The sequence below is a fragment of the Staurois parvus genome, unplaced genomic scaffold, assembly GCF_062004578.1.
Source record: "Staurois parvus isolate SC_StPar_1 unplaced genomic scaffold, SC_StPar_1.0 ptg000704l, whole genome shotgun sequence".
Classification (NCBI taxonomy): Eukaryota; Metazoa; Chordata; class Amphibia; order Anura; family Ranidae; genus Staurois; species Staurois parvus.
The window spans coordinates 599,219-624,565 of NW_028318500.1; the positions used below are offsets into that span (position 1 = coordinate 599,219).

At 40.1% G+C, this 25,347-nt stretch overlaps 1 protein-coding gene across 2 annotated transcripts; it reads left to right on the plus strand.

Moving 5' to 3' along the window:
- Positions 1–191: 191 nt before the first annotated feature.
- Positions 192–24,229, plus strand: SNAP29 (synaptosome associated protein 29). 2 transcript variants are annotated; one of them, XM_089653175.1, is made up of 6 exons: positions 192–322; positions 9,777–10,029; positions 11,811–12,004; positions 13,843–13,928; positions 22,783–22,875; positions 23,109–24,229. In XM_089653175.1, the coding sequence occupies exons 2-6, from the start codon at positions 9,808–9,810 to the stop codon at positions 23,267–23,269; spliced, it is 756 nt and encodes a 251-aa protein (XP_089509301.1). In that variant the 5' UTR covers positions 192–322; positions 9,777–9,807; the 3' UTR covers positions 23,270–24,229. The 2 variants fall into 2 exon arrangements, with proteins under 2 accessions (XP_089509301.1, XP_089509302.1); XM_089653176.1 differs by having other exon boundaries at positions 209–333.
- Positions 24,230–25,347: the final 1,118 nt, after the last annotated feature.

Genomic DNA, 25,347 nt, shown 5'->3' on the forward strand with positions numbered 1-25,347 from the left:
AGAAAACAGGCATTGTATGTCCTCCAGCCACCAGTAAATGTGCAGCGTGAAGTAACAAGCACAGTATAGTACATGGGTACAATGCACGGGATTCGAAGATGGGGGACATGCTGTTATTTAGCACTACCCCTGCTGGTGTTGAATGGTTTAGTCCGGTCGGGAGGGCGGAAGTGTGTACAGAACTAAGCAGACGTCAACTTTGGGCGGAAGTAGTGACATCTGGATGCTAGGGTCAGCTGAGCGAGCGAGCGAGCGAGGAAGGGAGGGGGATTTCAGAGACCGTGTGACTGGGAGAAGGGAAAGAGTGACAACGTTTTCCAAGGTAATTTAGCGGTAAGATAATGTCGTGTAATGGGTTACTTGTTCAATTGTGCTCACAGACATACACTGATAATAGGGCATTGGGCTGCTATGGTGTTCAATTACAGGGCCCATAGCTAAGAAACTACCGAACTTTTCTATGTGATGGTGTTCTACATACATCTTGCTGGGATTCCATGTCTGAGGACAGGTACTTCACACAGCAACCTCTCTGACACCCTAAAGGCTGACACTTGGGAGGGATCAGATATAAATCTATTAGAATAAGAGCAGCACATTCATAATCTCCATTAGTCCAATCCTGCCTGGGTCTCTGGAACCCTTTCCCTTTTATCCATTGTTGTGTACCCACATTAAAATGCACATTTTGGGCCGGAAGATTAGTCAAAGCCAAGTTCCACCCAAAAGTGAACGCTCCGCTTTTATGCCTCCTAACTGCACTGCCACATTTGGCACCTTTTGGGGGAAGGGGGGAGCGGGTACTTGGTTTTGACAGCCCCCCAGTAGGATACCGGCAGTGAAGCCACAAGGCTTCACTTCCATTTCCTTAGTCAAGATGGTGGCGCCTGCATCTGACAGCTGATTGAAGAATCTATTTGGGGGGAGGACATGCATGGACAGGTAAGTGCCCTAATATTAGAAGTCAGCAGCTGACTTTTATTTTTTTGGGATGTGGTGTGGGCTGGAACTCCACTTTAAACCCCCCATACATTATATTGTTTCTGAAAGTAGAGATCCTGGAAAACAAAATATCAGCAGTTGCAATTTTTGATATGTAATAATTGTGCACGTTCATCAAACCCATCCGCAATCCGTAGATCGCTGGTGCGATGCAGGACTCCTGCAGACCTGTCAGTATATCTGCTTTCCCGTATGAGCAAGATGATACACTCTGACAGGAAGAATTAATCAACTACCACAGCGCCATGGTAGTTCATTAACCTCCTTAGCGGTATTCCCGAATGTAGCTCGGGGTAAAATTTGAGTACCAAGAGCGGTAACCCTGAGCTACACTCGGGCTTACCATGCGGTGTTGCTCAGGGGGTCCCTGCAGCACTTACCTTGTCCTTCGCTCCCGCGATGTGTCCCCTGCAACGTCCCTGGCCATCTCCTCCGGCCGATGCCGGCATCCGGCTTCTGTGTTCCAGTCCCTGTGACGTCGGGACGTACGGGCGCTGGAACCAGCAGGAAATTTGAAATTTTTAAAAAATTTCATTTTTGCTGTCATTGCTGTTTCAATGCATTTCACATATATTTTGTCCCTACTGCTTTGTCCTGTGCCCTGCCTGCATTTTGAATGTTTTTTCTGCTTGGAAACTTAGAAATGTCCATGGCGTCCAAAAAGCGTCCCTTTACGTCAAAAGCCGTTTTAGAACAGCGATAGTAAATCAGAACCACTTGCAGAATTGAGTGATAATGATTCGTGGGGAAATTCGTCATCAGACACTGAAAACGATTTTGTGACTTTGCCTCTGTATTTCAAATTTCAGTGTTTTTGGTTTTATTATATTATTGAATTAAATGTATTATATTATTTTTTATGATTATTTATTAAATTATAATTTATGATTTTGTGTTTCAAGTTTTATCATACCCGGGATGTTTACTAGACTCGTGTTCGTACAGATTTCAGTGAGTTATTCCTAAAAATTACAGCCTACAATAAAAAACTACATATTTCCATGCAAAAAAATGGTACCGCTTTCAGCACAAAAAATCGGAAAGAATCATACCACCAAGGAGGTTAAGAAGGCTGTCAGGACTTGTAGTTTTCTCATTCACAGAATACTGTGCAGGGATGTTGGATTCCTATCGCCCGGGACATGTAGTTTTGTTCTACCTTTAGCCCTGCTGCGGCCAAGCAACGGGCTCACCTGTCAGGTGGAAGCATTTGCCGATTGCTTCCACACAGTGCCAGCCTCTCTGCAACCCCAGAACCCCACCGTGAGGTTTCCCGGGCTCCGCTTGCCCATCTGCGGGCCCGGCTCACTGTTGGCTAGAGGGGCCTTCTTGTGCTGACCCGGAAGTGATGTTACGATTTCACTTTCGGGTCCCCATTGAGAGATTGTAATGCAATCCCCGGGTGCACCACATTACATTCAGTGGAGCAGAGGGGAGACATGCAGGGTCTTTTAGACCTTGGATGTCTTAAAGAGAACCTGTCACCAAAAATCATCACATATGGGATAGAAAGAAGTAAAAAAAAAATTTTTTCTTTTTATTGTAAAAATTTAAAGTTACACCCAAAACATACCAGCCCCCCATCCGCCAAATGCTCATGTGTATCGCATGTCGCATATCACCACACACGCCAGAATGAGTGCAATAATTCTAGCACCAAACCTCCTTCGTAACACTAAACTGGTGACCTATAAGGAGCTTAAAGTGTCGATCTATAGAAAATATAGGGTACTGAAATTCGTTGCCATTTCACGAGCGTGCACATATTTAAGGTTTGACAAATTGTATTTACTCACTGCAACCTCATCTTTTATATTTTACAAAAAAGGTAGGGTAATATATTGCTTTTTTGTGCCCTAAAATTAACTTACTTGTATTTTTTACTAACATTTTGTGGTAAAATCATGCAAATTGGAACTACCACTGTTTTATTCTCTAGGGTTTCTGCTTTCATAAAATATATGTTTGGGGGTTTTATGTAGGGATGCACCCAAATTTCAGCCACCGAAACATATCAGTCGAAAATAGCCCTATCGGCATTCGGCCGAGAAGAAAAATTTAGCCGATACAGGAGACTCTGTGTACTGCAGATGGGGGGGGGTGTAGAAAAGCAGGAGAGGAGCAGTGTGTATCGTGACTGGCAGTCATTATATGTCAGTGGCAGTTATTAAATGTAATTACCGTCTTTTTTTTTTTTTCTTCACTGTAGCTCACAGAATCAGCTGTCTTTTTTCCCCCCAGCTATAAGAAACAAAGTTTCCTTGTAGTTTCTTTCCCCAGTTAAAAGAAACAAATGTTTCCTTTTAGTGTCTTTCCCGGGATAAAAGAAACAAAGTTTCCTTTTAGCTCCAGGGAAAGTGACAGCTAATTCTGTGAGCTATAGTGAAGAAAAAAAAGAAGCCAGTAATTCCATTTAAAAATTGGCACCAACATATAGGGGTTTATTTACTAAAGCTGGAGAGTCCAAAATCAGACTCCCTTCTGCATAGAAACCAATCGGCTTCTAACCTCAGCTTGTTCAATGAAGCTTTGGCAATGAAACCTGGAAGCTGATTGGTTTCTATGCAGAAGGGAGTCTGATTTTGGACTCTCCAGCTTTAGTAAATAAACCCCATAGTGACAGCCAGTGAGGGAGCCTCTCTGTATACACTGCTCCTCTCCCCACCCCCTCCCCCCTACAAAGAGAACCTGTCACTCATATGCTATCTCATATTGGTCCCCTATGTGATAGCAATAAAATCATAAGTTAAAACAAAATAAATAAAAATATACATGAAAGTAGAAAAAAAATACAAAAAAAAAAAATCAGAGCCTCCCCACCCCACAAACGCAGACATTTTGGTTTCTGTTCGGTTTTTGGCCACATGCATTCTGAATGTTCGATATCGGTTTCGGCACCAGATTTTTCATTTCGGTGCACCACTAGTTTTATGTAATCTTCAGGCCTAAAATTATTTTTTAAATGTGTGCAAAAAACACAAAACCAGCTCTGGCAGCAAAAGGGATGAAATGTAAGCCCTGACCCACCCTTTCCTGATGAGCAGCCAATCGTTGTTCATCACACTGCAAGGTCTCTCCCGTTCCTGCTAGTCCCCGGCTGTGGTGCTGGAGAGAGGCAGGGAGGAGGAGATAAACAGCACAATGTTAAAAATATTACATGTTTATGTCGCCATAACGCCTCTTTTGTTTTTAAAAGCCCCAGACATTCCTAAAATTACCTCCAATTCTAATACGGGTTTGGTTTAAAAAAAAAAAAAAAAATTTTTATCTGGCGAAGTAGATTGTCATGAGGGAAAATTAGATTGGGGCCCCGATTTAGTCCATGGACAAGTAGTTTGTTTTTTTTTTAAATTCCACACCCCTGCTGTAAATCAATGACACGACTGGCCAGATGGAGCCTGCCACAGTCGCGTTTTTTAAAAAATGTTGACATCTAGTGGGAGGAGAAGATACCCTGCTAGCTGTCAAAGCGGGGAAGTTGCTACCAGTCCTTTTATAACATGTTACACCCTGAATATGGGTGTAACATGTTATGAAAGGTGAAATTATCCTTTCAAAAAAAAAAAAAAACACACGTCAGCATTATTGCCACCTTGTTTTTTCTCTATCAGCATAACGTTAATAACCCTATTTTCGGATGATAATTTTCTGCGGCCGATAAATCAGTGCATCACTAATACATACACAATATATTGCCCAATTTATTTAAAAAATATAAAATATGAGCTTGTGTTGAGTAAATCAATACGTAACATGTTAAAGCTGGCAGTAGATGGATAGAATTTCAAATAAAATTCTTAGGAAAAGTCTTAAACAGGCCTTGGATGATGCAATTTGTTTTTCTTTTGACCAAGGCTGGAAGGAACAAAAATTGCTTGATTCCCTCATCAACTCTGACTCCATAGCCAATCCCTCCCACAGCAGTATTGTGTTATGCCAGTGAATCCTTTCTTGCTGGCAAAACACAGTGATCACTGCTGATGGCTATAGCCTCCAGCAGTGATTACATAGAAAAAAACTGACAGGTTGTACTGAAGTTGATCGATGGTTCGACTTCAGTACAACCTGCCTGCCCATTCATGAATCGAATCTCAGCCATTCCCTGCTGAACTGGCTGAGGTTCTATCCATCTGTGGCCAGCTTTAGGAAAATTTGCAGGAAAATTACCAGAACATTCGAATGTCGTTTTAAAGTTTTAATTTGCTTTTAACATTAGATTTTACAATGAACAGACTTTACCAAACGAAAACACATACACTGTTACAAATTAATTCTTCTGAGAAAAACTTTCGAACCTGCTTCTTTGAATTTTCTCATCACTGCAGTTGAAAATGAACATTAATTGGACCTCACATAATGACTGGAAAAATGAAAGAACCTTCTTTTTCTACAAATTTTTGTTTAAAATTTTGCCCATCTATGGCCAATTGATGCCTCAAATTTGCACAGTGACAAACTTCAGTAAGTTGTACATAGGTGATGCTTTAAAAGCCATTACAGATAAACAGTGTAGAGTTACCCATATGTATGTATATGGGGGCTGAAGGCTTTAAAAGCAGAACTAATCCCTCCTATCCTTTTCCAGCCAAGAAAGTTGCCATCTTCACATCTATTTGATCTGCAGTTGCCATGATGCTGCACATGTGATTAGGGCCATTTGATGGTTTCACAGTTCATTTGAGAGCACAGGCAGATGTGACAGTTATCATTCATGACATGCCATGTTTTGTTAATTTGTTAAATCAGTGAGTTTAGTTCCACTTTTACCCCCTTCCTGCCCAGGCCAGATTTCAGTGCTGTTGCACTTTGAATGGCAATTGCACAGTCATGCAATTCTGTACCCATATGAAATTTTTACAATTTTTTTCACACAAATAGAGCTTTCTTTTGGTGGTATTTAATGGCCACTTGGGTTTTATTTTTTGCACTATAAAACATTTTTTCTGTTATAAAATTTTGCAAACAGGTAATATTTCTCCTTCGCTAATGTGCATTGATGAGGTGGCATTAATAAGTAGCACTGATGAGGTGGCACTGATGAGGCAGAACTGATGAGCGTTGATGAGGCACCGATTATGCATTGATATGCGGCACTGATAATCAGGGCACTGGACAACCGCACTTTAGTAGTCTTTCGTCTATAGCGCGGTTGGCAAGCAGTTAAGGGCTCGTTCACACATGGTACAGAGACGTCTGTTTTTCTGCACGCTTTCAACAAGGGCACAACAAAATCAATTATTCTTTATGTGCTCTGTTCACACCACAACACTAGTATCCGGTGCAGATTTTTCTTGCACAGGAACCTGCAATGTGTATAAAACCCATTCAAGCGTGTATGTAAACTGATGTCTCTGCAAGTTAAATCTGCTCATCAGTTTCCTACAGTTTTCATGCAAGTATGGTGTGAACGAGCCTATGGGCCAGTGTAATGCCTATGAAATGTTTTGGCCTTGGACCCTTTTGTTTCTTGGGGAATTTTTACAATAACGCATAGTTGCCCATATGTCAGAAGCACGAGAAATGACATTGATGTCATTTCTCTAGGCTAAAAGAACAGAGTCACAAGACATTAGACTGCTTAAAGCAAATGTGAAGTGTTTGTGAGATTGAATGTGCTTGTGACATCTAGAAATGTTACATTAGACTGATTAAATTAGGATAAGAACTTGTTTGTGCATTTAAAAATGTTTACTTGTTTGAGAAGTTAGAAATCTTTAAGTTAAGGGTAGATAAGCTGATTTGTGGCAAAAGTGTGATATTACAAGATAAGATGTTGTTTGCCAGTAAAGTTGCTGGGTGTGACTTATGGAACCTTTCTTCTCCTCCTGAGGTGGGCGTGGCACCCGCCCATTTCAGGAAAGTGGCCAGAAGAATTTAACAGGGTGTATAATGAGGGGCCTGAACACAATCAAATTGGAAGCCTTCCCATGCGAAAGTGGACGCTCTGATGCTGGGACTTTTGCCAAGGCTACATGGGCTCATCGATTGGTCGTGTTTAAGGCTTCTCCGCAATCCCCTGTGCACCGTTCCGGTGGTGTCTCCTTCCTGCCTTCCCATAGCTTTGGTAATGTATTAATTCTATGTGATGCTGTCAAAAGATATGTTTATATCATGCTGTAATGCTCACAATATTATTGGTGTGTTATTATGCAGATTGTGATGACTATAAGATATATCCTCCTGTGTGTCGTGTGATAATAAAAGTGGAGGTTTTGACAGTGCAAGATTACTGCAGTTGGATTCTGTTATTTCTTGGAGTGCTGAGTGAATGCTATGATGTGCTAGGGCAGGTGTTCATTTGGTAGTGGGTCTCTCACATGCTTAGAATAATGGTGTAAATGCTGGTTAATCGTACCTGTGTGGCTTATGGGGCTTGTTCTTGTTGTTTGAGTTTGCATTACAGCCAGGTTATACCATTTCCAACAGCCTATTTATTTCATTAGGTTTCCAAACATATGGGAATGCGCAAAAACTGTCAGGCTTGACTTTTAAAATCATTCCTCAATTAACTCCATAGTACTACGGTACCATGTGTTTTGGTGGCTGCAATACACGCATATTTCACAGATGCATTTGAGGTACCATTAACAGTTAAAGAATACGTTCACCTTTGGGAACATGTTAGATGTTCCACTTATTTTTAGGGTGGACCATGTAAAATGTTCCCAGTGCTGCAGCCGCTGCCTGATTTCCCCCTCCCCCTCCCTGTGACAGCAGTATGGGTAGAAGTTCCCTGTACGAGCTGTCACTTTTTAAAAACAATGTGGTTGTGCGGGGCTCTGCCACATGGCCGCATCATTCATTAATGTGCGGCTGTCGGCTTGTAGTTCTCAATGAACTACCATGGCGCTGTGGAACACCATAGTTGTTTATTGATTCTTCCTGTCAGTATATCTGCTTGCCCATACGGATATACTGACAGGTCTGCAGGACACTTACATGGCACCAGCAATCTGCTGATCACTAGTGCAATGCTTTACAGACTCCTGCAACAAAAAATAATAAATGCAGCAAATTTTTTTACCAGCAAAAAAAATGTGCATTTATTATTTTTTGTCAAAAGGTGAACTTTTCCTTTAATGTCAAACAAGGCAGCACATTCCTGTGTAAAAATGCATTTTCCGCTTCCCAATTGGTGTGAATTGCCCTCGGGCAGAAGTAAATGTAGAAAAAAAAAAACATCGCAGGCAGCTTTTGCAGAAGTCGCATCAAATTTCTCTTCAGCAATAAAGTACACTTACCTGCCTCTTCATAACCCTCTATGGAATGTACAGTGAGCTGTGCATGCATAGCATAACTTACATTTCAGCACACTAGCAGTGTGCTGGGATGACTCTCCTCCCACGCCAGCCAATCAAAATAGCTGAAGACTGGCACCTGGAAGAAAGCAGATGACGGCGAGGGACCTCATGGGCGTCAGACCATTGGAAACAAGGTAAGTATGTGTGCCTTTAGTTCATTTTTAAGTTGTTTTTTTTTCTTTTCTTTTGTTTTTTTATTTGCTACCTCATTTTTTAAACTTTTTTTTTTCAATCTACCTTAATTGCTGTCATGCAGAGGACTTAGAGCTTCCTATTGCTGATGGCAGATCCTCCTAAAGTAGACATCAAGGGTCTGTTACAGTCCTAATGTCATGCATAGACTCCAATAAAGGTGATCAAGCACAAAAAGTAAATCAGGAGAACATGCTGAACAAGTCCTCTTCCTACTGTGTACTGGTGTCACAGCTCAATTTATTTATTTGGATGAGCTTTTCAGTGGAGTACACCTCATCCATAGTAATTAATGGGGTCATGGTGGTTGTTGCACAATAGTAAGGGCTCATGTACACTGCAGCTGTTAAACTCACGTTTAGGAGCTGTTCACCGTTTTTTTCAGCAGCCCCTGAACTCACCCTAATGTTTTCCTATGTGTCCATGTACACATCTTCTTTTACAGGCAGTTGAGTTTACAGTTGTTTTTTTTTAACGCAGAAAACTTGTGTTCAGCAGTAGATTGTATCAGTGTTTCAAACGCAAAACGTGTGTAAACGCTGGTAACTGCGTTTATAGGCATTTGCGTTTGAAAATTTTTTTAAAACTCTTCCATTTCCAGATGCTGTCCAGAGCCTTTTTTCATCATAGAAAAATGCATTCAAAGTGTTTTCCCGCTACTCAAATGGACCTGGTACACCATACTTTGAGGTTTTACATGGAAACAAATATGTTAGACACTACTGCAATAATTTCTGCACAGAAATTAGCTGGAACACATCCAAACACCAAAAAAACAAAACAAAACACAGCTAATCTCAACAAATACTGCTCTTTGCTTCTGCTCTCTCTGTTTTTCTGAAAATGCAAACACTCATAAACGTGGTGCCAGCTAAACAGACGTTTTCTAACCTACGTTTTCCAGCAGTCAGTTTCCATCGTTCAGAAGTGTCCCGTGTACATGGGGCCTAAGGGAATCTGGTCAGCCATTTTTCTTGCAAATGTGTGTGGCTCCGGCCAAGACTGTACAGTCTATTTACCATTTTATCACTACTCATCATTCAGAGTAAGAGGTCTGTCTATGGGTGGCATACCACAATAAGAAAAAAGATATTTTCTCTTGTTAAATGTTTATCCACTTATTTTGGTGTGATTTCAACTTTACAAACATGTGGACAGCAAAGCTGTTATCAGAGACAATTCTCATTGTCTTTTTTTTTTTTTAATGACAATTTGAATAGGCACCCTTTTGTTCTGAGAGTTTCAGTAAATAAAACAGTTACCTTTTATGTCATCCTGCAGCTTAAAAGACCAATTACTCAGATTCATCATCATGTCTAAGAGCTTTAACCCATTTGACGAAGACGAAGATGAAGACTTAAAGCCTGTAAGCTGGAATGAAGATCCTGCAGAGAGGAGAAGAAGGGAAGAATCGGAGAGACAGAGATCTCTGCAGCAAGAAGTGATGTATAGGGCACAGAGCACAGTGGACAGTTCTAATAGGTCACTATCCCTTATGTATGAATCAGAGAAGGTTGGGATGGAAACTGCTGAGGTGAGATAATTGGGGTTGACGGTTTGTGTTTTTTTTTTTTTATTTATTTTGACAACCCTGCCCTCATGAGTAAACGCAATATTGTTGATTGCTAGTGAAATATGAGAAGACAATCAAAGAGAATTACAGTTCAAATTCTTTCTGTTGTAGGAATTCATAAATATTTTGTTTAGTGGCATTCTGATTTTTTTAGACTGGAAATGGTATAATGTGGGGGACAAAATTAAGAAATTGCAATTCATACATTTCCTGAAAGCACAGGACTGGTAGAATTAACAGATGGTGCTACTGATTATGTAGGTCCCTTAATATTTGTACAAATGTTTACTAAAAGCCATATTTTCCATAAAAATACACTAAAATCATTGTTAGCACTCACAAACATAACTTACAAAATCCCTACTAAATTTAAAAGCTTAAACTGTATAGTTAATAAATAAATGTTTGTTCATTTTAAATTTTGTCTTTTTGCAAAACAGTGAAAATCATAAGTATGCAAAACTGTAAATAAGGACCTTATACTAATGCAGGCATAGATGGATCGAAAATCGGCCGATTTTTCGTCCAAAAAAAAAAAAATCGGCCGATTTTTGCACCGTTAGTGGGTTAATTGGTCGGCCGTTTTTCAGGGTTTTGGCACATTTTTTTTATCGGTAAAGTTGGAAAAAAATCGGCCGATTTTCCCGGCAATGATGGGCAAATCGGGCGATCGTTTTACCGATAAAAAAACTGCGCATGAGCCGTGACCTGCAAGAAGAAGAAAAAGAATTCCAGTCCGCTATTATATTTTGTATGAAAAGTATTGCGGTTGCAACAATGTTTCTATTTGTATCCGAATAAAACCATCTGTATCCGAAATGGATACAAATGGATACATTGTTGCAACCGCAAGACTTTTTTATGTCAAATATAATAGCGGAGCTCTCTGCAAGGGACAGAAGTAATTTAATGCCGGCCGTAGACGGGACGAAAATCGGCCGTTTTTTTTACCATTGGTGGTAAGGTTGGCCTGTTGAACACCCGATTTTTTTTTTTTTTTTTTTTTTTTTTGCGCAAAATGGCCGGTTTTCAACCCGTCTATGGCCTGCATAAAAATATGGAGGTTGGCTTCACACAATTGTGTTGTGTTAAAGCCCATTGCAAAATGCCACTTGTGTGTGCTGCATTGGTGTGCATTACAATGAATTGATGCAGGCATACACTTTATTACAATGCAGCACATTACAATGTGGCAGCAGTGCTTCACAATGCGCTGCCTCATATATAGTTGAATAAATGTTATTTTAAATAATAAAAAAAGAGAGACAAAATCAAGAACTGCTGGGGGGGAGGGGGGCAATGCAGCATCAAGAAGTAGTGTATTTCTTATACTCCCAGAAGCCCAGAGCCCCAGATCTTTGCATACAGCCTTGCTCAGAAGCCTTTACAAATCATTGATAAACAATGTGTATGTACCCATGTAACAGTGGATACGAGCGATTACATGTGTATAGAGATGTATGAGTGGCCTACTTTGCATCCAGAATGTGCAGTTACATGCGTACAGCTACGGTGTCTGTCAGCCTGCCATTGATTTGTAATTTTGTGGGGTTTTTTGCCATTTAATTTTCTAAATATATCTCATTTAGTTAAATATTGTCACCCTTTGTGGCAAGATGATAGTTGTAGATTTAAAAATATTCAAATAGTTTTTTTTAAATTAACATTTTAATTAAAGCATATATGAGATCTATGTGATTTGGTTTAAATATCTAATTCTTGTTTTTTATTTCTATCTTCAGGAACTAATGCGTCAGGGAGAGGCCTTAAAACGCACAGAAAAAATGGTGGATAATATGGAACAAGATATGAAGACCAGTCAGAGGCATATTAATAGCATAAAAAGCATTTTCAGTGGTTTCACCAACTACTTCAGAGCCAAACCTGTTGAGACACCCCCACAAAATGGAGCATATGACTACAAAGCTAGCAACAAGTAAATCACTTGTTTTTATTTCTTTTGGTTTGTCTGTAGTTCAATGAACACATCTTTCTTATAATCATGTCTTTTTAAAATCTGATCTTGCTATAACTGAAAGTTTATCAATGCATTGTAGAGACAGAATTATCAATTGTAAGTGCAATAACCTATAGCAGCAAATCAAATTTGATCTTGTATCGGTCTGACTTCAGCAAAGTGACTTTTAATTGGCTATATATTAAGGAATTAGCAAATTATTTATAAAGTCATTCTATTCTAAATCAGCATATCAAACATTACACTGTTCCTAAACTTTTTGCCTACTATGCAATAATTAAAGAAAAAAAACCACGTAAATTCCTTTCATTTCCCATTTTTATTAGTGGTCACATCACCGACTGGTTCCTTTTTACCCAGCTTAGAGAACTGGGAATGAAAACTCAATATGTCATTTAGTTCTGTTGATGTAGCTTCCAAGAGTTTATTTGCTCCATGGAAACCTTTTAGGCATCCTTAGGCTGTAAATGTAGCCACTGTCTTCAGTTAGCACAACATGCTGTAACTCAGAAGCAGGAAGAAAAGATGCAAACTGACCATGGATCTGTTTCTATACCTAGCTTGGTCTGTTATAAATATGATATTAACACCTACTCTGCTATCCCTTGGCTGGTGATATCTATGTGTCAGTCATAGGACTGGATACTTGGATAGGGTCAGTAGCCAGAAGCCAATACAGCTGTCACACAGGATCAGCAGGGTGAACCCCAAAAGCAGAAAGAGGGATTGGCAGGTCAGGTGAAGACAAACTGAAAAAATCAAGCTTGTAAACAGCCACAAACACAGAGCCCTGTGTGGACAGGGTGGAGGCACAGTCAGAGTTCAAAAACATAAAAAACTCTATAGCGCAAATGGAGAAAGTGGTTAGGTCCCAAGCAAGAAGCCTTATACTCTGTATGGTAGATCCAGGTGTTATTCCACTTCTATAATGGTTGCAGCTCTTCTAACAGGATAATGGATATCTCTGTGCACTAAAACAATAAACAGAAGGAGCCGCCATCTAACTGTATCAATTTAATTAAAAACAAGTAAAGGAAAGGGTTAAAATACACTCACAAGAATGAGAGTAAATGGGCATATCATCAGTTCTTATTCTCTGGCAAGCCTCGGTTGACAATGGGTGGATAAATGGATGAGATGTATCCTTAACACAGCTCTGCAAGATAGGTGGAATAAAGCTGGACTCTGTCAGAATGCAGATTAAGTCCATGACAGGCTGCGTCTTCCTCTAGCAGCGAATATAGCCACACTGGAATGCAAGCCAGCACTAGGACTGGAATCGGAAGTGACATCGGGACGTATTGACATTATAGCATGATGCGTTGTAACATGTTTCAGAGCCCACAATCGCTCCTTTGTCAAACCATCAGAGGGAAAGAGAGGAAAGGATAGCTATTTATTAGGCACTGAAGGAGGAAGTGGAGGGCAAATGTAGCACACATGGAATACTATTGATAGTTAAAGTATGGGCAGATCAGGCTTAAATTTGGGTGGAACTGGCTGAATTGTTTTGGAGGCACAGCCAGAGCCAGATACAAGTAACATGTTACAGCTAATTACAGGGATGGATGCAAAATGCCTGCATAGCCTGGTAATAGGAACAGTCCACAAGTCTGAATAAGGCCAGATTTAAGCGGATCATGGACTTTTGTGATAAAATGATTTTTCATGCTTGTACATTAGAATGTGAGCCCCCTTCCCCTTTCTAGATCAGGTCAAAATAATAAAAACTATGAAAAAATGTCATCAGAATATTTCAGTATTTATAGCTCAATCTTTTTGATTCTGTTATCAAGATTACAAGAAGCAATTACAAGCAGCAAAGAGCAAGAGGGCAGATATCAAGCTACGCATCCAAACCTCATGAAACGTGACACATTTGGTATGTTAAAACAAGCAAGAATGATGTGATTTGTTAATCTAAAAGCAATCTTGGAATGTGATGGGGGCAGTCTCAAATTGCACCGTTGACATCATAATGGGCAGCATACTGGCTAAATGGTTAGCACTTCCGCCTGGCAGTACTAGGGTCATTGGTTCGAATCTCAACCACAGCACCACCTGCCTGGAGTTTGCATGTTCTTCCTGTGCCTGCGTGGGTTTCCTCTGGATACTCTAGTTTCCTTCCACACTCCAAAGACATGCTGGTAGGGTAAATGGCTCCTGTCTAAGTTGTCCCTAGTATGTGTATGTATGAATGTGAGTTAGGGACCTTAGACTGTACACCCCTTGAGGGTTAGGGACTGATGTGAATGTACAATATATATGTAAAGCGCTGCGTAAATTGATGGCCCTATATAAGCACCTGCAATAAATAAATATTGCAATGATTGCACTCCCAGCCCCTGCGCAAAGATTTTCCTTTTTTTTTTTTTTTTAATTTAAATATTTATTAAATTTTTCATGTTAATACAAAAACCCAAAAAAGGTAAAAAATTCTCATACAAATAAACATTTATAACATTTCTATCTTTCCCTTACTAAAAACTCTTTTCCTTCCCCTCCCACTACCCCCCCTTCCCTCCCCTCATCCCCCCTCCTCCCCCTCTGCAGACTCTAGCCCATTCTACTCTCTTGAGGCTTGTTAATTTTTTACTAACATCCTAATTCATATTTTCCTATATTTCTCTTTCAATCCTGCTCTTTCCCACTTTTCCCATCTCCTATAATAAACTCTCATCCTATCTTCCTGCATATGGTATGATCTTTCCATTCTACCTATCTGGTTTACTCTATTAATCCAGTCTTCCTCCTTCGGTACCTCAGCCTTCCACCAAAACTTAGGTATCAACCCTTTCGCCGCATTCAAGAAGTACCAAATACCTGAATCTTTATATTTATTTACAGATGTCTCCACATTGTGTAGGAGGCACGTCGTTGGGTCTAATCCTATGTCAATTTCAGTTATTTCTTTAATCAATTTGACTGTTATCTTCCAAACAGTCTGGATTTTCGGACATTCCCACCATATGTGAAACACCGTGCCCATCTCTCCACATCCTCTCCAGCACTTATTTGAGTTTTCCCCATTCATCTTGTGCTCTACACTCGGTGTAATGTGCCATCGTGTCACACACTTATAATTAACCTCAACCTCTCTCATACTAACATTATCATGTATCAATCTAAACATCTTTCTCTGTCTATCTTCATCAAACCCAACTCCCATATCTCTTTCCCATTTTGTGATAAAAGTTAACTTTGTGTTTGTGTCTAATTCTGTGAGTATTTTATACACTTTTGAAATACCGTGCTTCCCATCTCTTCGTTTCTCTAACAGCCTTTCAAACATATTCCACTCCTGTTTTATTCTCAGGGGTTTCGGTAGATTTCCAATAAAACATTTCAATTGATAATATTTCCACTCATCTATTCTAATAAAAATATCTCCCTTCTTCTCTATTAAGTCTTTAAGTGATCTCAATTCCCCCTCCACCAGAACATCTCTCAGTTGGGTATCCTCCTTTCTAAACCATCTCCCTGATATCTTATTCTTTCCCGGGGGAAAGTAATCAGTATTTGTGAGAGGCATTAATATAGAATTAAATTCCCATTTCATGTTTTTGTGTAAGTTGTCCCATACCCTAAGAACATTTAAAGTTTAGATACTTGTGCTTTCTTTGATTCCCCTGAACTGTGGTGGAACCCATATCATCTGGTTCAATCTAATGCCACTAAGATCATTTTCAATTGTTACCCAACTTTTCCCCTTATGGTTAAATGTCCAGTCATATATTCTTGCTAAAACCACTGCTTTATAGTATCTCTTGACATCTGGTAGACCCAATCCCCCTTTCTCTTAAGTCCTACTCAATGTTTCATATGCTATTCTGGGTTTTTTATTCTTCCATATGTATCTTAACATTTTTTTCATTATCTTAAAGAAGGCTTCTGGAATTTTAATTGGTACCATTTGAAATCTATACAGTATTTTAGGCATAATTACCATTTTGACTAGGTTTATACGTCCTATCCAGGATGGATTTCCTCCTTCTAGTCTTTTTAAATCTTCCCTGATCTCGTTTATCAAAGAGATATAGTTTAATCTATACAAATGCTTAGATGAGGCAGTGAGTTTTATTCCTAGGTATTTTATCTCTTTTTCTCTCCATATAAGGGGAATTCTTTTTGTAGTTTTTCTTTTTCATTCTTTGATATATTAATATTCACGATCTCTGTTTTCGTTGGATTAATTTTTAAATTTGATAGTTTACCGTACTCCTTCAGAATCTTCATTATATTTGGGAGTGTTATTCGGGGATTCCCCACATAGAGCAATAAGTCGTCTGCAAAGGCCGCTACTCTATGTTCTATGGATTCTATCTGAATTCCCTTTACCGATCCACTATTTCTTATTATTGACAACAAAGGTTCGAGTGACAATACATATAGCAGGGGGGACAGTGGGCAGCCTTGTCTTGTACCATTAGACATTCCTATGGGTTCTGATCTCTCCCCATTTACCGTGATGATTGCAGTAGGCTCCCTATATAATTTACTTATCCACTCTCGCATTCTATCACCTATCCCCAGCACTTTTAAGTTGTCCATCATAAAGCCCCAGTCCACTCTATCAAATGCCTTCTCTGCATCAATTGACAAGAGCGCCACCGGGGCTTTCCCTTTTCTACTTTTCTGAGTAAGCATCAAGGTTCTCAAGCCGTTATCTCTGCCTTCTCTCCCCCCGGTACAAAGCCCACCTGGTCTCCATGGATCCATTCAGGCATCAGATCCCTCAACCTGTTTGCTAACACCTTTGCATACAGTTTAGTATCAGTGTTCAATAATGAGATAGGTCTATAACTGGAGCACTGAGATGGATCTTTTCCCTCCTTGTGAATAAGTACTACATGGGCCTGTAGGGATTCTCTCCTCACTTCCATCCCACCTCCCAGAGCATTCATATATTTCTCCAGCTTGGGTAACAGTACTTCACTAAATTTCTTATAGTACTTAACTGTATAGCCATCCGGACCTGTGCTTCCCCCCCCCCCCCCCTGTGCTTTTTAATGCTTTTTTAATTTCTTCCTGGGAAATTTCTGCGTCTAGGGAGTTCAACTGTGCTTCACTTAGTTTTGGTAATCCCGCATTTTTTTAAGTATGTCATCTTTTTTTTATTAATTCCCTCTTGAGCTTCTTTTAGAGGGCCTTGGGGACTAATATTATATAACTTTTTATAATACTCCGTAAATACTTTAATAATCTCTTTGTTTGAGTGGACCAACTCCCCCTTTGAACTTTTTATCTTTTCTATATAGTTCCTATTTTTCTTTTTATTCAAAGCTCTCATTAGATATCTTCCTGGTCTGTCTCCCCATCTATATCTCTCATTCAAAACCCTGTTGTATACTCTTCTCTTCTCCTCATCCATCAACCTCTCTAGCTCATCTTTTTTATCCAATAACTTCTGTCTCGTATCTTTTGTTATTTTCTTCTTATGTATCTGCTCCAAGTCCAATATTTCTTTTAATAGCCCACTGACCCTCTCTCTTCTTTCCTTTTTCTTCCTTGCTCCTGCCGCAATCAAGATACCTCTTATGAATACCTTATGGCTTTCCCAGACTGTAGCTATAGATACTTCCTCTGTTTCGTTCTCCTTAAAGTATACCTTGATCTCTTTCTCGATTTTCTGAACTACATCTTCATCCAGAAGAAGAACCTCATTTAACCTCCACCCTAATCCTCCTTCTTCCCCATCCCATTTTCATTACGACCGGAGCATGATCCGAGAGCGTCCTTGTCTCTATATCAATTTTAACCAGATGATCTATAAGTTGATGGTCTATTAAGATGTAGTCTAATCTCGAGTATATCTCGTGTGCATTAGAGAAGAAGGTATAGTCTCTGTCTTTCATATGCGTTATTCTCCAGGTATCCACTAGTTGATATTCATGCATCACTTTCTTCAAAGCTCTCAGAGACCTACTCCCCTCTCTCTGCACAGAAGAGGTATTATCCCTTTGTGGGTCCATACAGAAATTTAGGTCTCCAGCTACTATCAAACGCCCTTTTTTAAATTCCATTAATTTTTTCAACAGACCCTTCATATACATCTCCGGATTTTTATTAGGGCAGTATATATTGGCTAAAGTACACTCTATCCCCTGAAGTCTACCTTTTAAGAATAAAAACCTTCCCTCCGGGTCGGTTCTTCTATCCTCCAGCTCAAATCTCATATTCTTTGCCAAACCTATTGCAACCCCTTTTGCTCTTTTAATTGGAGAATCTGTATAAAACCATATTGGATAGTGTTTGGATTTCAATTTCACGTTTGCTTCTATCTCAAAGTGCGTCTCCAACCTAAATCTCTTCCCTGGACAACTCAGCCCATTCACATTATAGGTTATAAACTGTATTTCTTCCATCATTCCCAATTAACTCCATTTCTCTTCCAAATTGTCTCTTCCTCTTTATCCCTACTGTCCTGCAGAGTATTAACCCGATACCTCCTCCCCTCCCTCCCACCCAACTCCCATCCCCTCCCAGTCCCCCTTCCCCCCTGCCCATGCCACCCCCCACCGCCCCCCCCCTAATTAGGCCTTCAAGCTGCCTATCAATCATTTGTGGTAATAAACCCACCTTTGATTTTTATACCTGGGGATTTTTATACCTGGGGATTGAACTCCTCCCATGTACGGCTCACCCCCCCCTCCAACCACCACGGTTTCCCACCCTATCCTTAGCGGTACGATTTAAAGAGAAAGTTAGGGAAGAGAAAAAAAAAAACACCACACCACCCCAACTAACTCCTCGCTACCCCTCCCCTACCTACTTCCTGCCATGCTTCTTTTTCCCCAATACCGATTTCTATCTCTGTTTCCCACCCACTGATCCTCATTCTCTGCAATTCCAGTCTGTCACAAAAGTCTCTTAAGTCCTCTGGAAATCTCAGATATGCTGTAACACCGTTTTTCCAACCGATTAAACACTCTGGGTTACCCCATCTGTATTGCACATTCCTTGATCTCATCTGCTCTAATAGGGGCCTCAAAACTCTTCTTCTCCACAAAGTCTCATGCGATAAGTCCGCAAAAATCTGTAAATTTATATCACCATATTGAATAGTTGTTCTTCCTTTAATCCTTCTCCACATCTCTTCTTTATCTCCATAATTTTGCAACTGAACAATCACATCTCTTGATTTTTCCTTCGCATTACCTTGTTGGAACTTTCCTGCTCTCAAAACTCCATCCAGTTTAATTTCCTCTGTTTCAGGTCTATCCATGATGGAGTTTAACATTTTACAGACTATATCTCGTAGATCTCCCCCTTTCAGAATATCTGGGATTCCTCTTATCCTCAAGTTGCTTCTCCTGGACCTGTTCTCCTGTACTTCTATTTTATACTGCAGTTGTTTCTGCGTATTCCTCATCATAGCGGACCTTTTTTCTAAGTCCGTGATGTCTTGGGTATGTTTGTTAATTTTTCCCTCCATTTCTTCTGTTCTCATTAGCAGGTGCCCTAGGTCCTGACGTATTTTTGTCATTTCTAGCTTGATTGTTTTTTCCAGGTCCTTAAACATTTCAGCCATCTCTCTTTTATTTGGCACTTGTAGATCTTTTGCCAGATCTATCCTAACGGAATTTTCTTTCCACTGTTGGTTACTACTTTCCAGGCCCAATGACATTCTAGGACTGTTCTCCAAGGAAGTTTCCATTTCCCCTTTTTCATTTCCACTATTGGCCCTTTCTGGAGTCGCATTCCCCTGGGAGGTGTATTTTTTAATTGTACCTGTCTGAGACCCTTTTAGCCCACTTCCTTTAGCACTTTTATTCTTCATATCTTCTGCAATAACTGTGCTCTTTAATCAGAGGGAAATTTTAAGCTGTATATTGGGGTAATGATGTCAGACAGGTTCTGTCAATTTAACACTTCTTTTTCCCACTTCTCACTTTCCAAATCCCCTGGGAATCCCCCTTTTCTCTTTATGGGCAATATTAAAGTCCTTTCCCACAGATCAGCAAGCATAAACAATTACATGTGGTTCTTGCGTGTGGACTCACCCTTCTTCACCCACTCACCCAGTGGGTCGACTTAGATCCTCAGCCGTCCACTCATTACACCTGGCCAATGTCTCTGGGGGATTCCTGCAGGGTCTCCTATACACTGTGGATGTGGGTCCTGTTCCTCTTTCTTCTCCTGTACGGTAGGTTTGGGGTTTAAGCCGGCGTCTCCACTCTCCTGTCTGGGACCCGGCACTTGACAGGGAACCGGCCGGCGTCTCCGCTTCCCAGAGCTGCCTTGCAGCCAACCCACGTGGTCACTCCTCCTTACTCCATCTCCCCGGCAACCGAACAGCTGATCGCGGGTCACCGCGGCACGATCACCTCCCCGAGCTCCGCTTCCGTCCCTTCAGAGCGCCGGCGTCTCTCCCCCTGGAGACCTCCTTGCTCAGGTAGGTCTCCAAGGTCTAAACATAGGGGGTTTCCGTGGTGGTCTATGCTCGGAGGTTGTCGGAGAGCACTCACATCGTGCTCTCCGGCGCTGCCATAGTTAGGCTCCTCCCCTCTCAGCCTATCTCCATCTGCGCAAAGATTTTCCTACTCACTGGACAACCATTTAGACCATCATCACTAGGTTAGTTAACTCCGCAATTAACCCTTTACACATCAAACTGTAGCCACACCACTTGTTTTAAAGGGAATGCACACCATTCACAGAATGGCAATTCTTATGTCTGCGACACCCACTACCATGCCACACAGGAATAAAACAGAGTTCAACATATAGTTGCTTTATTCAAAGAGGCAGTATTTTTTTCATTTCTTTGTTAGAGCATTTAGAGATTCAATTTCACAATATCCTCTTTAAAGGGATTGTAGAGGTAATTTTTTTTTCATAACAAGCATGTTATATTTCCTGCTCAGTGGGGCACCCTCTTCTCGGGTCCCCCACTGGTGCTCCTGGCCCCTCCCCCCCCTGCTGAGTGCCCCCATAGCATGCTGCTTGCTCTGGGGCACTTGTGCGTGCTTGCTTTTGAGCCCTGCTCAGTGTGTCCATAGGAGCTCAGCTTCAACCCCCTCCCACTCCCTCACTGTGACTGCCAGCTCCCGCTGCTGTGTCTGAGCCAATGAGGAGGGAGAGCCACTGCTCTCGTGCACATCGCCAAATCAAGATCAGGCTCAGGTAAGTGGGGGTTTGGGGGGGGGGGGCGCTAAGGGGGAAGATGCACACTAAAGGTTTTTTACCTTCATGCATACCATGCATGAAGGTAAAAAAACCTTTAGAACCGCCTTAACGAAAAGAAATAAAACTGCAAGAGCAGTGTTTATGGAAAAGATATTACAAAACAGACAATAGCATTACTAAAATAAATAGGATTTAAAGTGAAAAGTGCTTGCAAAGTTCACCTGATCTTTCATTTCAGCCCAATCTCACTATTTGTTACTGACCTCCTGCTATAGCTTGAGCTGTTTTTATTGGGTTTATGATGGCTTGCTTTGTTAGGTGTGTCTTTAATCAGACTTAACTTAAGTTCCCATCCCACTGCCAGAATACAGCAAAGTACACTGTATGTAGCTGGGACTATATACAATTCATACAGTGCGTAGAGGCACTGAATGTCTAAGTGAAGTAAATAGTTTGTTTGGATCAACGTGGTCCAACTGAACTATTAAAAATGATATTGAAGGCAATTAAAAAATAAATAAACATGTTCTATTTACCTTCTCTGTGCAGTGGTTCTGCAAAGAGCAGCCCCAACCCTCCTCTTTTCAGGTCACCCACTGGCGCTCCTGGCCCCTCCCTCCTACCAAGTGCCCCCAGAACAAGCTTGTTTTGGGGGCACCCAAGCAGGCTTGCCCCAGAGCCACTGCTCTGTGTGTCCATTAACACACAGAGCCACGGCTTGGCCCCATCTCCTCTCTCTCCTCATTGGCTCACTGACCGTGATTGACAGCCAATGGCTCCCACTTCTGTCTTGGCCAATGAAAAGGGAGAGTCTCCAGAGAGCCAAAGCGCTCATGCACATAGCTGGATTGTGATGAGGCTCAGGTAAGTATTAGAGGGGGCTGCTTGAACCTTTACAACCACTTTAAACAAAGACAAAACCTTTTTTCATTTTGGAAATAATTAGTACCCCTGTCCTTTTTTATTTTTTTTTTTTTTTCTGCGTGTGTTTTTTCTTTTTGCCATCTGTGTCCTCTTGGGAAGATTTCCCTTCACTTCCTGTCCCATGGCCAAAACAAGAAGTGAGACGAATTCCATCCAAATTGAGGCAATATCTGGTTTTCACCAGAGTCACCGGTATCGGTTTTCCCATTGGAATGTTTCCCCCCTAGTACTTTTCTTGGGATAACCTAAAATTTGGGATTTTCTTTCATATACACTTTCAGTGATAATAATCCCTCTCCACTCTATTCGATATTGCTTTGTTCTGTATCAGCAAAGCACAGGGTTGCTTTAACACCATAGTGGATCAGCATAACAATCCACTAGCATTTTAAGAAGGTCAGTAATGGCAGCTTCCTTATTTCTGTCATAATAGGTTACTTTTACAGTATTATACATTTGTGGACAATTCATAATGGCCTTTTTTTCCTTTGTAAACATAGCTATGTCATATGATTCAAATATTTATATTGTCATTGAACAACTATCAGCAACCACTTCGCTGACCTAGTACAGCACATCTGTACGAGGTAATTTCTGGATCTGATTCACTGAACTTAATTTTTCAAGGAAAAACTATTCATTTCTTTTCTTAGTACAAATGTACCTTTTTCTTTTGTTTGTAGATTCTAGCAGTAATGTGGGTGCAGCAAGTTCTGAGTATCCACACAAAAACCAGGTGCTCCGAGATTACCATAAGAAAGTTGATGATAATATAGGTAAGTTGTTTCGTTTGCAATAATATGATTCAATATTGTCCTTACACTTTATTAGCTATTAAAAATATTATAGTAATATAAATAATCCAGTAACTTGTATACCTAGAATATTTGTGACTGACCCAAAAGCTATAAGAAAATGTGTGTCAGTTCAACCTTCCAGTGACTTTTCTAAGTAAGGAAAGGTGTTAAACACCCACATGTTATGTAACATAATATCATCTCTCTTCCAGATGAAATGTCTCTAGGCTTAAGCAGGTTGAAAAACATGGCCATTGGATTACAGTCTGAGATTGATGAACAGGATGATACAATTGGCCGTTTGGGAGGAAAAGTTGATAAACTGGACTTGAACATCAAGACTACAGATAAACGGATTCGTGACGAACTTTGAGAGTATCTTCACATCTTGATATTTGCACTCCAAATCATTTAAAATGTAGCACCATACAATTTTTTATACAGCAGATTTCCATATCTCTTAGTTTTCATAGCTTTTAGTCAAGGTCAAGATACCTAACTGTATCCCCAATGAGACTGCATATGCTATACTATAAAATTCCTCTGAGATAGTATTCAAGAGAAGCTTTTACATGTATACGATCTGCGTGAGGGCCTATTCACTCCACATGCATTGGGCTGCATTGATCAACACAATGCCAATGCAATGAAAAACCAAAATTCATTGTTTCTAATAGCCTCAGTTTTCTCCATCGCAGCGTGTCAACACAAGAAATACTAAGTCCAATGCAAGTGGTGTTAATCCAGCTTGAACGATTTGGAGTGCATAGAAGTGTTCTGTATTTTACGGTGTAGAGTAGATGCATTGTACTTTAAATTATAAGACATTTACTTATTAGTGAAGCAAATACAGGAGCCTTATTGATGATCTTCCATACTCGCACAGTGACCCTCTGTGGTACACACGATAGTAGTGAATTCAGATATTTTTACAACAGATCATTACTATACATTGTAATAAGCTGTTGTACCTATTAAGTTATATTGTAAGTAAGACTGCGGACTCTTGTACACTGGCAATCTGTAAATGTGCAATACGTCATCTGACGATAACTGTTGACCTTTGCAACAGATGTAGAGTAATGTGACATCTTATATACCAGGTCCTGCAATAATCAATTGTGTAATGTTATAAAGCCTGTGATCAGTTAGACTGGGCCTAAATAGCTGGAAGGAGATGGAAAATCAACCTTTCATTTAGTTTAGACTATAACAGCAATCTCTATGAACCTGAGACATTGGTCTCCTGCTTACTTAAAGTGTAACTCCAGATGTATTTTGCTAATCTTAATACTTTATAATTAAAAACAAGGAAACATACCCTGTCCTATAACTTGCTGCCTTTGCTAGAGTGTTTTATCTGAGGATGCATAGATGTTCAAATCACAAAAAAAAAACCTCTTGGTAAGCTCAGTACACATAACATTCAATGTATGTTAACTATATATATCTCCAATAGCAAATAAGCAAAATTATGTATTAATTTGCTTGAGTGTGTAAGTGCCGGTGATTGGTTGAAGGGCCAATAAACTCAAATAATAGAAATTATTTTAAAGGTGATTCAATGCAATCTATGATGTGTTTATACATATATGCATATGTATATATGAGTTGCGCACATAGTCATTTTCAAAATTGTCTATAGCACTTTATCTCAGCAAAGATTAGAGTAACCCTTTTACTGTCAATGACCTGTCATGGCATTGAAAGGACTAAAACAAGTTATTGGCTGAAAATCCATCTTCTATCTGGAAGCGCATATTTTTACATGTGAGTTACTAAAAAAAAAAAAAAAAAAATGGAAAATACAATCCCACAATGAAAATCTTATAATTTCTTCTTGCAGTCTACCAGTATAGGCAGTATTATGTCGGATATTGGTAGAGTTCAAGAGCTGAATCACCGTCAGACTTTTTAAATCTTCTAAGAACTTCAGTGACGGAAGGTAACATCTCTGATCCTCCTCCACCCTTGATAGGATCAATTTCTGTCTGTAGCCCAACTGTCCTCGATTATTTTTCACTACCAGGCCTGGGAGAAATAAAGCGAGGAGTTACGAGCGAAACTCAAAATTGAAACTAACTGTTCACACATACAAAATGGATGCCAGTTAAAAAGACATATTTCCTTACAAGCCTTAAGCTGGCCATACATTACACAATTTTGCTAATCAATTTCATTTAGGTTTACCTTAAACTGTGTAGTGAAAGGGCCTGCCTGATTGCATACAAATTGAGAGTGCTTAGGTTTGACCTCATATGGTTTTGGTAAATCTAAAAGAAAATTATACAAGGAAGCTGTATAATGTGTGGCCAGACTTAAGTTGCACTATTCCTCCTACGACATGAGTGTTTCTAGGTGTTCTCGGTTATCTAGCTGCATTCTCTGTGATATAGATTAAAAGAAAACCTGTAAAAGCGGGAATCCACTATCTGTTCAACCACACACACT